Genomic DNA, 14,566 nt, shown 5'->3' on the forward strand with positions numbered 1-14,566 from the left:
TTTGCATCAATGCTTATTTTTTAGTAGTTTGGTGTGAATAAGCTGGTCATGTTGATGGGAACATGGGTGTTACACGAAGATTAATCTGCATGTGGTGTGCTTTCTGTCTTGCTAGAGCCATGATGTTCAATCCTGTTTTGGGACTGGAGTGCATTTGAAGCTCAAGAGTATCATGCTACAAAGGGAGGTGAACTGCTTCGTAGTTTAGCAGCTGATCATCTCAGTGGAGCATTTCTGCTCTCTGTACTTACCTGTTGTGCCATGATGTGTATAGTACAATGGTATTTGTTTTCCTCTGCTGTTGAATAGCTTAATAAACATCATGTTCTCTCACTTCACAACAATGGAAGGAATTTATTAGCTTGTCAAGAAATTGGGGTTTGTTTTCTGTCCTTTTATGTCAGCTGCCATTTGTTTGAATGATGGAGAGTTGATCTCTTGTCTTCCCTTCCTCCCCATATTAAAGCATCACACTGTAGGAGTAAATGTACAGCGATTGTGGTGGTTCTGCAGCTCAGGCACCTGTGGATCTTGGGTAGGTCTATGGAAAACATTGATGTGTCCAAAAATAGCCAACACTTAGTGGATAGTGTGGAAGTAACTTGTTACATGGTGTGTGGAGTCTGCTGGGGTGTGGTGTTGCCAGGACCAGATGAATCACATGGGTTCTTAGAGAAGAATTTCTTCTCTCCCTACTGAATGTGTTGCATTTTCAAAGCACTGGATGCACTTCCGGTGGTAAATAGTAGCTATTTTGTATATAGTTTCTAGTCTGTAGCATTCCTGCATGATAAAAATGAGATGCTGTGTGACTCCCTCAGAGCTCTTTAGTGTTTTAGTGAGAAACATTTCATTTTGCTGCCCAGAGGAAAATGCTGAGACTGAGGTCTGTGGAGAGAAAAAGGCTTTAATGACTCCAGTGGGTTTTCCAACTGCTTCCAATTCCCATGTTGAGCATTTGTAGGTGAGTAATGGTAAATCAGAAGTCTTGCCTCCCTGTGTTTTGAACTAGTCTGTAGCTTTTGACAGTTACAGTATGTTGTAGTGCTGTAACGCAACAGGGAAGGGGAGATTCAAACGTGCTTTTGGGTTGTAGTTGTACCAATATTCCTTGATCTGTGGTACTGAGGAAGGAGGACTCATCTGGAGCTGTGGAGTTCATTCAGGCCTCTAAAAAGATAACAGCCTTTTGCACAAGTGGAGATGGCACTTAGGTTTGATCAATGGGAATACATTTGCTTATGTATTTAGGTTTGGAAACTCTCTTTGATTGGAACTGTTGCAGCAAGTTTAGGGCTTTTGGCATCTCACAGAGTGACTGTGCTTCAGGACTCCTGTACAACTCTTTCCATCTACTCCCTGGGCTATCGGAGTTAGATGGTGGAAAGTGGAGATGAAAAATGCTTGTGATCTACAGATCCAATTTGACCAAAGTGCAGAGTCCCAGTGGACTTTTGTTAATCTAATTCCAGTGTAAATTCACTGACCTCAGGAAATATCAAGGTTCGTTTTTGTCCTGTATGAAATATGCTGTACATCCGATGATAAAAACATCTCAGGATTGTGTCTCATCATTATCCCTTCTGTCCTGTCTGGTGCATGTTGAAGGGACTGCACTGAGTGAAACATTTTGCATTTGTATAATCTTTATTTTAACCAAGTAAAACCAAAAGCTAGGGAGATTTGCCTCAATGAATTTGTTGCATAAAGTTGTCTCTTAACAGCCTAACATCCAGCTGGAATTACTCTAATCCTATTGAGCTTGTGCTAATGAGACAGGCATATATAGCCATCCAGCTGCCACGTACAAATGACAGGTATCTTAAAGGGGAGCTGGAGTCTCGCTCGGAAAGCTGGGAATGAAAAAGCAAGTGAACTGGTGAGAGAACCCAATTGGACATCCGGGAGTTCATAACCTCATGTTCTTGTTGTCTAAACTGATGTTCTTTCTGTTTGTCGTGTTTTGAATGCTTTTGTTTTCAGGGACTTCTATAGAGCTCATGTAGATTTATCACTGTTTCATAATCCTGTTTTGTACTTCTTCCTTCAAAGTTCTTTTCTGCAAAGTCCCTTTCCCAAACAATTTTGAGCCCTTTCTATTTGGCAAACAGTGTGTTGACTTTTCTTCCTTGGCACACATTTTAATCAAACTGAAACAAGCGAAGATGCCCTTGGCTTGCTTTTCTGCAGTGTTAGCAGGAAAGTAGGTAATCTCAGGAATATTAAGTATTCCTTGCTTTGCTTTTTTTCTGTGCAGAGCAAGAAAAACAAATGGCTCCTGTACCAAGGGGCTTAGGTAGGAAATTCAGGTGTACAAGGCAATGTTTCACATGCGGTTGCTCTGTTTTGTAGTTACAGATGCTGCTAAACTTCAAGGATTTAATGGTGTGTTTTTGAAGGAGAAAAATACATGGAAATGAGTTACTGGAGAGAAGGTTGTGAATTAGTTCTGGTTTAAGTAGGTGTGTGGAGACCTCAGATCCCCCTTCCAGTATTTGAAGGGGGCCTATAAGGATGCTGGGAAGGGACTCAGTTAGGGACTGTAGTGACAGGACAAGGGGTAACGGGTTCAAACTGAAACAGGGGAAGTTTAGATTGGGTATAAGGAGAAAGTTCTTTCCTGTTAGGGTGGTGAGGCACTGGAATGATTTGCCCAAGGAAGTTGTGAATGCTCTATCCCTGGCAGTGTTCAGGGCTGGGTTGGACAGAGCCTTGGGTGACATGGTCTGGTGTGAAGTGTCCCTGCCCATGGCAAATGGGTTGGAGCTGGGTGAGCTTTAAGGTCTGTTCCAACGTAACCCATTCTGTGATTCATCTGATAGAGTGACTTGTGAGAAACGTGAGCGGAAGGCTCTTACTGGTGGCTGTAAGCAGTTGTAAGTACTTGTACTGCTTTTGACTATGTTCTAAGAACTTATGTGTTACAGCCATGGTGGACAAAAATGTAAGTTATTGTCTGGGAAAATGTTTTATGTGATTTTAAACAAAGGAAAATATCCAGAAGAAGCCTTCTCAGTGCTACAGCTCACTGGGTTCTGATAGTTTTGACTTGAAACAGCTTCACTTCCTCTTATATATTGCTATTAGCATCCCTTAAAAAATGGGTTTGCTTTTTTCTAAGTGCTCTTTGGTTCTTCAATACATAGAATCCTAGAATCACACAATGGTTTTGGTCGGAAGGGACCTGGAAGCTCATCCAGTTCCAACCCCCTGCCACAGGCAGGGACACCTTCCACTAGAGCAGGTTGCTTCAAGCCCCATCCAACCTGGCCTTGAATGCTTCCAGGTATGGGGCATTTACCACTTCTTTGGTCATGATTGTGGTATGGATCCCACGTGCACTTGTGTTCTCCAGCCATTAATCCAGACTTCTACAGTTAATGGAAATAACCAAGTCCTAAACCCAAACCCCCTACCCTTCTGAAATGTTAGACTGAATAAGCAGTCTGTTTCTTTTCTTCATTTGGATTTTGAGTTATGATTTAAACTTCTATCCATAAAGGAATCATCTGCAGGTATTTAAAGCAAACTCATGTGGTTGGAAGAGAAAACATGACCTGTTAGGCTGAAATTCTTTGCTGTATAGAATTACTTACCAGTATTGGCATAGTAAGTGGTCTCTTCAATGTTTTAAACTAGAACAGACTGAAGGGCTGTAAATACAGGTCAATTTTCCTGTAAAAACATGGGTATGATATTTTTAGTGATGATTGCTTCCACCGTTTTTTTTCCCCTGAACAGGTAATCAAAGCAAGTGAGAGGTTCATAATGCAGGTGCTTAATTTTGGGAAGATTTCCCAGCTGGAAATCTTAAGACTATGGTGGCTGACTGAGCCTGAAACTTCCATGAGTTCAGGTCTTGCAGGTCAGGATCATAAGGTTGGATAAACAGTCTGTGGGTGCAGCTCAGCACATGGTGGGGTTCTGGGCTCAATCAAGCACACACTGAAGCTGGTTTATGAGGAGCTTCTCATCACCCAACACCCCCAAGTCCTTCTCGGGGCTGTGCCATCCATTCTCATCCCAGCCTGTATTTGTGTTTGGGATTGCCCTGACCCCTGTGCAGGACCTTGCACTTGGCCTTCATGAGGGTCGTATGAGCCCCAGCAGCAGAGTGATTCCTGTGTCTCACTCTCACTCTCATCCTGTTGGATTCCGGGCTGCCACTGCATATTAAGCTTGTCTTTCAGAGACCTGCAGGTGTAGGAGGTGACTTAATTGACAGCTGCATTCCCAGTGTGTGCTGCTGTGGTTCCTGAGGTGAGATTGAATGGTCCAGAGCTTTGAGACCTCTTTATTCCTGTTACCTTTCTTTTAAATGTGGGTTGGCAATATTCCCGTGCTATATACTGGCTGCACTGTGGTTTAAAGGATGAAGTCTTTGGAGTTTAGACTCTGTGAGATGCTGTGTAGTGCTCAGCCAGATGGACTGGTTTTTCTCCCCTAAATCATCTTCATTCTGCTGAAGGTGGCCGCGCATGTGTATTAATATATCTAAACAGACAAATAGCAAAATAGCAACTAAAACTGATAGTTTAGGCACTAGAAGATAGTTATAATTTCAATAGGAATAAGCTTGTGGTATCTCGGAGGCTTCTTATCTCCAGCTATAGAAGCTTTGTCCTTTTGCCATGTTTTGTGGTTTCTAAAATGAAGGCCTGATGTGACCTTTCAGGCTTCATAAACATCTGTGCTTTGGCTGTGCAAATGTCAAGTGTTTTTAGAGCAAATAGCCTATAGAGGGCAAGTTTAAACTCAGTGATAAGGACAAACAACTGAGCAGCACAATTTGAATGTGCTGTGCCAATATGGATGTGCCTGGAAGTTGTGAGGAAGCCTGAGATGGGCAGGAACTTGCTGGAGTGTTGGAGAGGCTGGTGACATCCTCTGATGTGAGTGATGTGTTCTTAGCCTTGGAGAAGGATCTTTCAGCTTTCGCAACAAACCGCTGGTGTTGCAGATGGATTCAGGCCAATCCTTGCCGAATCATGAATTCTGAAATTGAATTTTATTTAATTAAAACTAAAAACTTTTCTAGTCAGTGTTAGAGGTCAGTTGGGTTCTGCTTTTACTTTGTCTGTAGCAAACCACAATTCTCCTGCGATCCATAGCACAGGTTGGAGAGAATTGATGTTTTCATTAAGCACTGAGATAACCAATACTATTCAGCTTCAAACTCAAACAATATGTCAGTTCCTAAAGAGGATTTACATTCGTGTCTGGTGTGACCATGCTGAGGAGCATTCTTCTAGAAAAATAAGCAGTTCTTCACAAAGACAGTGTATTCATCTGCAAGAGCTCTTAGTGGAAGATGATTTACTCCCAAACACGTTCTTGTACGTAGAATCCCAGACTGGTTTGTGTTGGAAGGGACTTGAAAGCGCATTCAGTTCCAGCCCCCTGCCACGGGCAGGGACACCTTCCACTAGAGCAGCTTGCTCCAAGCCCCTGTGTCCAACCTGGCCTTGAACACTGCCAGGGATGGGGCAGACTATTCATCTATTATAGCATGAACCCAAACTTCACTGTGTCTCACAAGTACGTTTGGTACTGTTGCAGTAACTGTATGTTTAGCGTTGTTTTCTAGTGTATGGGATCTTAGAATGGTTTGAGTTGGAAGGAGCTTCAAAAGATCATCCAGTTCTAACATCTTCATGCATTACTCTGTGGAAAGTGTTTACGTGACCCCTGCTGACAGTAGTGGGTGTTTTGGTAGTACTTGGTGCATGTAATCACAGCTTGTTTGATGGACCAGTGCTGTGGATTCCCAAGGTGAGAAAGAGAAACTGGGCCATGAGGATGCTCAGGGGCTGGAGCACCTCCCATATGGAGAAAGGCTGAGAAAGTTGGGGCTGTTCAGCCTGGAGAAGAGAAGCTGTGTGGAGACCTCAGAGCGGCTTCCAGTGTCTGAAGGGGCCTACAAGGATGCGGGAGAAGGACTCTCCATCAGGGACTGTAGTGATAGGACAAGGGGTGATGGGTTCAAACTGAAACAGGGGAAGTTCAGGTTGGAGATAAGGCAGAAGCTCTTCCCTGTGAGGGTGCTGAGGCGCTGGCACAGGGTGCCCAGAGAAGCTGTGGCTGCCCCATCCCTGGCAGTGTTCAAGACCAGGTTGGGCAGAGCCTTGGGCAGCACAGTCTAGTGTGAGGTGTCCCTGCCCATGGCAGGGGGCCTTGGAGTTGGAACTGGATGATCTTAAGGTCCCTTCCAACCCGAACATTCTGTGATTCCATGACACAGATCCCCCTGCTCATCCTTTCAGCTAAAATGCAGATATTTCCCTCAGGAGTCTGTAGTTAACAAATAACTGTGTTTAGCTCATGCTGTAGTGTCAGGATGCAGCCTGCAGTGTGACGGTGCCGTAAGCAGAGTGTCAGAGGTCTGTGGCAGAGCAGAGGCTGTAACTCAGATTTGTTCATTCCGGGCTTATTTTCTAACCACTCTTCTCACTTTCCAGATCCTTTTCTGCATGATATTAAAGCATTTTGAATGCAGTGCAGTTAAAAACATCATGTTTTTATGTGAAAATGTGATTTAAGACACAATGAAGAATGTTTGGTAGTAGAATATCACTTTAATAACACGAAACATCCCTGGTTTTAGCTACCATGAAGCATGGAACTTTTAAGTGTTACAAATTTCATGCATTGGAAGAAGCTCTGTCAGTGGAATGAGGAGGGGGGTTCTCATCTCAAGATGTTCTTCATGCAAGAGGAGAGATGCACCTTCATCCCCTGTCAAAAGTGCAGCTCTTGGTATCTGGGAGCAGGGAGGAGGGTGTGAGGCACCCACGCTGATAGTCTGAGGCATGGCAAAGGGAAGAGGATTGCTTCTCCTCATTTCCGTGTGATATCTGTTGTGGCCTTCTGCCACTGCCATCCGAAAGTGACAACAAGTGTTAAACCAGCATACACCAAAATCTATCACTTGGGTACATTGTCTTCTTGTAGGGTGTTGCAGGACAGATTTTGGCTGTAATTCCTCTGTCCTTGTAGTTGAGCAGAACAAGTGTGTGTGTTCCTGTCCTCCCCTCATGCCGTGTTCCATATGGGAGTACAGATTTGCTTGCTCACTTGGGTTGCCTTTGCTGCTCTTTCTTGGATTGTGATCCCTGTGAAATGGCTTTTGCGTTCATTTTAGAGGTGGAGTCCTTGAGTAGGTGGTACAGCTTGTCGCTTTGCTTGGAGGGGAAGGAGTCAACTGAAAGTTTGGGGTATGCCTCTTGACAGTGAGAGGGAGCATTTCCTGAGTTAAGTCTTTGAGAAGAGCTTTTGCACTTGAGTCTCTGCTTCTTTCCTAATGGCATTGAAGAGTTCAGAGTAAATCTATCAAATACCCTTCTTGTGTCGTGCTTGTTGAAGATCCTCTTAAATAAACCGTAAGGAAACGACTTCCTCTCCATTGTTACTTTTCAGTGACGTGCAAGCAGTTCTTACCTTCTAACTCCTGCTGTAGAGGACAAGTGCTTGTTCCTGCAAGGAGAGTTGATGTTTTCTTTCTTTCTTGAGAGATGGTGAATACTGGGTTTAGTTTGACTGGACCTCATTGAAAGTAGCACAGAGCAGCCGCAGTGTTCAGCAATGTGGGTTTTGGCTCCTTCCAAGTGTTTGACCTTCTCTACACAAATGGCTTAAGAAATGTGGGAAGAACTCAACAAGTTCTCTATTATTCCTCATGGGGTATTTTTTTCCATAGTCTTTTTGTTTGCAAGTAGTGGCTGCTGTAGTCTTTCACTATTTTGATGCTTTTTCAGTACAGGATTTGTACCATCTTAAGATGGTGCCTCAGTTCAGAGGCCTAAACTTCTCTAACTTAAATGAAATAAGTCTGCATGTTTTCATGCTCTACAGGTTGTATTTATAATGGGATTGTACTTTCAACAAGTAGATGCTCCAGATCGCTTTTGAAGTTGTGTTTTGAAGACCTCAGCGTGCAACCTACTGTAGGAGATATTGGCTATTGCTGTTTACCAGGTTTTTCTGGTAGCACCATGGTTTCCAGGTGTGGGCTTCAGGATCTGAGGGCAGGATGAGTCTCATGAGAAAGGGCTGAGGGAGGGGAAGAGAGAGAAAATGAATATCACATTGATTCTTGAGTAGAAACTTGGAGTGACCGCGAAAGCTTTTGTCTTCTGTGCCAGTTTCATTACATTTTCAACAGTTTTGTTGGAACCTCAAGCCTCATTGTTCTGTGTGAAAGAAATTGTATATGTAAAAGAAATTAAACATCTTGCTTCAGATTAAGATTAAAAATATCTGGTGTTACTCAGAGGTTAAAATAAATGGGGGGGGGGGGGTATTAGGGCCCATGACATTAGTTTGCTGTATCTGTGTTTGAAAACAGATTGTCTATTGGAAAGCATGGGTAGGCTTTAGACGGGTTTCTCTCTATGTATGTTATCATAGTGAATTGGGTTGGAAGGGACCTTAAAGCTCACCCAGTTCCAACCCCCTGCCACGGGCAGGGACACCTTCCACTAGAGCAGCTTGCTTCAAGTGCTGTCCAACCTGGCCTTGAGCACTTATTTTGCCTAAACCCTGTGGTGTAGTAAAGAAGTTTTGAAGTATCTGAAAACGTGGAAATAATGAAACATACTATTTATGGGGTTTTTATATTCTTGAAGTATGTTTTTTCTCTACTAACACCACACATGGAAGTTTTCCCAGAAGTAAGCTTCTCTTGAATTTTACAGACTTAAGAGTGGCTTAAGGTTTGCCATAGTAATGAATTCTTTAAGCAAAGGCTTCATGTCTTCATAGGTAACTTCAAAATACCACTATTTTTGTCATCTTTCTTTGTCTGCAGGACTTTATCTACCAGTGATGATGTTGAGGACCGTGAGACTGAGAAAGGGCGCCTGGAAGAAGCATATGAGAAGTGTGACCGGGATTTGGATGAGCTCATTGTACAGCACTACACGGAGCTCACCACTGCCATCCGCACCTACCAGAGCATCACGGAGCGCATCACCAACTCTCGCAACAAGATCAAGCAGGTGAACACTTTGTGTGGTTCTGTGTTTGCATTGGCTCCATGGGGTATGTTCTGGGTATAAAGATTTATACAATTTCTCCTTGAATCATAGAATTAACTGGGTTGGAAAAGACCTTTAAGATTGAGTCCAGCTGTTGCTCCAGCCCTGCCAAGGCCACCACTGACCCATGGCACTGAGGCCTCGTCTCCACAGTGTGTGAACACTTACAGGGCCGGTGCCTGCAGCCCTGCCCTGGGCAGCCTGTTCCAATGCCTGAGCACCCTCTGGGGCAGGAACTGTTCCTCAGCTCCATCTAAACCTGCCCTGGTGCAGCTTGAGGCCGGTTCCTCTTGTCCCATCCCTTGTTCCTTGGGAGCAGAGCCCAGGCCCCTCTTGGCTCCATCCTCCTGTCAGGCAGTTGCAGAGAGTGGTAAGGTCCCCCGAGCCTTTTCTTCTTCCTATGTACAGTCCTCTTATGATAGTGTAATGTTGTAAAATCCCATTTTCAACTTATCTTTCTCTCTCTGCTTCTCCAGCTGCTCATCATAATTCTGAACTAAACTGAAAGTTGAACTGAGGAAGCTTTGTTACCCACTAATCCTGATCTAGGCCTGATCAGAGGCAGTGGGTAACTCTGGCTTGGCTAAGAGCAGACCATCCAGTCCCAGTACAGGGGTCCCTGGCTGTGTGTTGCTACCTGTGTTCCCTCCATGGGGCTCTCTCTTGCATTTAAGAACAGAAGCTATTAAAAAGCAAACAGAGGTGGATGTGAAGCTCAAAGCTTTGCAGTGTGCCCTCTTCACTTCTTGTCTGGGCATGTTGCTGTCAGGTTTCTGCAATCTAGAGGCTGCTAAGCTAACACCTTTCCATCTAATTTGTTTGTGTTTTGCTGTGTTGGCCTCCAACCACCTCCTGACTAGCCAGGGTGATTCATCAGCTTGCTTTTCCCCCGTGAATCTGAATTTGGGTGCTATTTCTAAGCTCAGTTCTGTTGTGTGAATATATATGAACTCTGTGCCCTTGTATCTCTGCATTTTGAGTGCTCACACTTCAGTAGTGTGCCAGTAAATAACTCTGGCAATTTTTGTTGTGGACTTATTGGATCTGCTCTTCCCTTGCAATAGTAGATTAGTTCTTTGGTCTCCTGTCCCATTTTCTATTCCCTGTGTATTTTGCTATACCTAAACTTTGCAAATCAGGCACCAGTTCTGTTTGTTTTTCTTTTACTGACACTTTGGAGTTCTCATCTTAAAACCTTTCACAAGGAGCAATGGGCTTTTACCCTTCTGGGGCTACGTACTGACCCTTCTGCCTTTGAGAATTCATTTAGCCTTTTCGAAGCAAATGAGACCATCCTAATGCTTGCCAAGGGTAAGAGTTCATTGCAGGATTTATGTACAAAGCTCAGGTCTTTGAAAGCAGAGATCAATTGCACTAGATTTGAAATAAGCCATAGCCAATGGGCTATTTTCACACTGGGTACTAAGCTTTGCAGGGGTCAAAGCAAACATAGAGGGCTATGACCTTTTGGTCCTACCTACAAGAGTGACTGCAAAGGTGAAGGACCTTTTGATATTTAAGTTTTCTTATTAGTTTTGGTCAATATGTATTGAAGTAGTTTTGACCTGATCTCATGGGAGGTCCTAGATCTGATTTGTCATCTATCTGCTTTACACTGTCACACTTGCTTTTGATGTTCCTCTCCTATGAAAGGTGGATGATGGCACCGGTGTTTACTTGTGTTAGGAATTGTGGCAGTGATAGTCCAGATCCCTGTGTGTATTTACTTTTTGCAGTCAATTCTTGTATGAATTCCTGATGGGGAAGGCTTAGTTTTGAATCTAGCTTTAGAGGTGTTACCACTGTAAAACTGAATTACGAAGTAGAATCAATTTACCCTACCAAGGGGAAGCTCTTTCTTAAAGACTTACTTTTCATTCCTTCCCCTGCTCCCAAATGTAGCTATAGTTGATGATCAGTCTTGCAAGGACAGGAGTAGGAATGTCTTGTGAGATTCCTTCTAGCCCTGTTATTGCTTTGCTGACCTACTTTGGCTCCCTGTAACAGCAGCCCACTGATGATGGTGTGCTGGGTCAGTGACACACTTTTGGTTAAGGTATTGAGCGGGGATTAAGTTTGAAACAAACTCTGTGCCTTTTAGTTTGCCTTTGCAGCAAGTTATGACCCTCTTATATTTGGTTTTGTATGTTAGCTGGGTTTTTTTAAAGGGCAGAGTGCAATGTTGCTGTATGGATACCTCAGTCTCTTCAGGCTCTGGATGCAGGCTGGTTTGTGTAGGTGATGCTATTTACTGCTTGTCTGCATTTTGGTCCAATTATGTATTTCACATGTATTCTTGTAAACTACGTTGAGGTGAACAAGGGAGAATGTGTTGAAATGGGATTTCTGGAGTGCTTTGGAGGCTCATTATTTAAAAGTAAATTACAGGACCTACTTCTGAGTGTCTCTTCATCTGTAATTCAGTGAGAGCTCAGCCTGAGGAAAGGTTGGACCCCAAGTATTCAGAACTTAGCACAAAAACAAGAGTAGTGTGAAAGCGATGTGTGAAGCTGGGCTGCTACTAACTGCCACATTTTAATGTGTGGTATTGATATGCGTGATGCAAGAAAAACTACGTAGCACTGACCTTGCCAGGGGATGTTGGGAGAACCTAAAGCTGGGAATGCGGGATGTGATTTTTGAGCAGGAAGAAAGGAGAGTAAAAACTGATGTTTTCTGGAATGGGGTGGAATAGTGGAGACTTTGCCACTTACAAGGTGGCATGAGGATCAGAAACCAAACACTAGTTGATCAGCCCTTGGGTTGAAAGCAACCTTTAAAGCTCACCCAGTTCCAATCCCTGCCATGGGCAGGGACCCCTTCCACTGGAGCAGCTTGCTCCAAGCCCCTGTGTCCAACCTGGCCTTGAACACTGCCAGGGATGGGGCAGCCACAGCTTCTCTGGGCACCCTGTGCCAGCGCCTCAGCACCCTCACAGGGAAGAGCTTCTGCCTAAGAGCTCATCTCAGTCTCCCCTCGGGCAGGTTCAAGCCATTCCCCTTGGCCTGTCCCTACAGGCCCTTGCCCAAAGCCCCTGTCCAGGTTTCCTGCAGCCCCTTTAGGCACTGGAGCTGCTCTCAGGTCTCCCCTTCAGGAGCCTTCTCTTCTCCAGGCTGCCCCAGCCCAGCCCTCTCAGCCTGGCTCCAGAGCAGAGCTGCTCCAACCCCGTGATGTGATGGCTTTGGTAAATAATGGAAATGCTGAATTAAATTATATCTTAGCTGCAGTTTACTCTGATAAAACCATCTCTCTCACCAAAAAAAAAAAGGCATTGCTTATGTTCCTGGGAAGATGACTGTACTCTTAGGTAGTCATGTTTCAAGAAATGGACACCAGACTTGAAGAAAGGAGGAGATGTGCCAGGAGATTTAATAGGCAGATGGAAAATGTTTACAGCAAACAATTTAGTAGTGGCTTATTTGCCTTCACTGAAAATTGAATTCATGTTGTATGCCAAAATACTGAATTGATTTTTGGAACATGTGCAAATAAGCTGCTGGTCATGGTTAATAGGATCCTGTGTGTGTTCATGTTACACTGAAGTTAAATTTCCACTACAGGTAGAAAACATACTCAAAACCATTTAATATGACAGCAGTTTGGTTTGCAAGTACTCTATCCTTCCCTTCAGCTAAAAGAATGACCAGAAATCTTAAAGATTTGGTTATAGTTTTATGTTCTTTTTCGAATTCCTAATGAAGTAAATGTGGGGAAGGATTGATCTATGTTAGAAGCTGCCAGTTACAGGGCCAGATCTCATTAAACTTTTGACATGTTGCTTGTAGGTGAAGGAGAACCTGCTGTCATGTAAGATGTTGCTGCACTGCAAGCGGGATGAGCTGCGCAAGCTGTGGATTGAAGGCATTGAGCACAAACATGTCCTGAACTTGCTGGATGAGATCGAGAACATCAAGCAAGTGCCTCAGAAGCTGGAGCAATGCATGGCCAGCAAGCACTACCTCAATGCCACAGACATGCTGGTGAGATGTGGTACCTTGTATTGGGAACACGCTGGTCAGTCATATGGCTGTCTGCAGACAGATCTGTCTGTGCTGCTCTTTCCTGTTTTCCTGCTTAGTTTCCTCTTTTGTCACTTGCTGCTTTCTTGGACTGGAGTTTCCATTTGGTTTTGCCCTGATCCATCCTAACTAGACCTTGGGTGATAGTCTCCCATCCTGTTTGCTTGGCTCTTTTTTTTTTCAGAGCTGCCTTTACCTGTTTGCGTCCTGATTCTTTCTGTTGCCATCTAGTTCTTTACCCAGAACAATAGGATTCTTTCTGCTTCTATGATTCAAAACTGAAGGCAAAAGTATGTCTGCTCATATACCTCATGTGTTTGCCAGAGAATGCGTTCAAGGAAACCTGTTCATTGCCTTATTTTGTTACTGTGTGTTTCTATTTTACTGTCCTTTTCTTTCTGAGCTGTTCTTTCGGATAAGTTACTGTCCAACAGGAAAAAGAATTGGAAATCTTAGTTGTATCACCCCATATTCATAGAACCCAGACTTGAACTTTATTTCCCTTCTTTCCATTTTAGCTCATTTTACCTTAAATGCAGCTTTCTACAGCTTGTTCCCTCTGAAACCTTTTCAATAGTTTGATGTCAGTCTCCTCATCCCATTCTCTGGCATGTGTATCCCTATCTGGATTTGTGTTGTTGCTTTCACACCCTCTTGTCTGATTTCACTCTCACCTTCCTGTTGGTTTCTGTTGCTCATGTTCAGTTTTCATACCACATGGTGCAGTTGTCTTCCTGTAATCTGGTCACAATTTTCCCTTTCTTCCTTCTTAAAACCATCTTGCAGGAATCCTCTGACTCTTACTCTCCTCAGAGTCTCACTGTCCCTTTAAATGAACTCTTGTCTTATATCTTAGAATCATAGAATCATAGAATAGTTAGGGTTGGAAAGGACCTCAAGATCATCCAGTTCCAACCCCCCTGCCATGGGCAGGGACACCTCACACTAAACCATCCCACCCAAGGCTTCATCCAACCTGGCCTTGAACACCGCCAGGGATGGAGCACTCACAACCTCCCTGGGCAACCGATTCCAGGGTCTCACCCCCCTAACAGGAAAGAATTTCCTCCTTATATCCAATGTAAACTTCCCCTGTTTCAGCTTTAACCTGTTACCCCTTGTCCTGTCACTACAGTCCCTGACGAAGAGTCCCTCCCCAGCATCCCTATAGGCCCCCTTCAGGTACTGGAAGGCTGCTATGAGGTCTCCACGCAGCCTTCTCTTCTCCAGGCTGAACAGCCCCAACTTCCTCAGCCTGTCTTCATACGGGAGGTGCTCCAGCCCCTGATCATCCTCGTGGCCTCCTCTGGACTTGTTCCAGCAGTTCCATGTCCTTTTTATGTTGAGGACACCAGAACTGCACACAATGCTCCAGGTGAGGTCTCACAAGAGCAGAGTAGAGGGGCAGGATCACCTCCTTCGACCTGCTGGTCACGCTCCTTTTGATGCAGCCCAGGATACGGTTGGCTTTCTGGGCTGTAAGCGCACACTGAAGCCGGCTCATGTTCATTT

General features: G+C 44.2%; 1 protein-coding gene across 1 annotated transcript in view; it reads left to right on the forward strand.

The window, feature by feature from the left end:
- The window catches only part of EXOC4 (exocyst complex component 4), a 417,088-nt gene that overhangs the window by 12,760 nt on the left and 389,762 nt on the right, over positions 1 to 14,566 (forward strand). Inside the window, exons 2-3 of the mRNA XM_065672818.1 lie at positions 8,807 to 8,996; positions 12,821 to 13,015. Of these exons, the coding sequence (XP_065528890.1) occupies positions 8,807 to 8,996; positions 12,821 to 13,015 (385 nt within the window). The remainder of the gene's footprint in view (positions 1 to 8,806; positions 8,997 to 12,820; positions 13,016 to 14,566) is intronic.

The sequence above is a fragment of the Lathamus discolor genome, chromosome 1 (genome assembly GCF_037157495.1).
Source record: "Lathamus discolor isolate bLatDis1 chromosome 1, bLatDis1.hap1, whole genome shotgun sequence".
Taxonomy (NCBI): domain Eukaryota; kingdom Metazoa; phylum Chordata; class Aves; order Psittaciformes; family Psittacidae; genus Lathamus; species Lathamus discolor.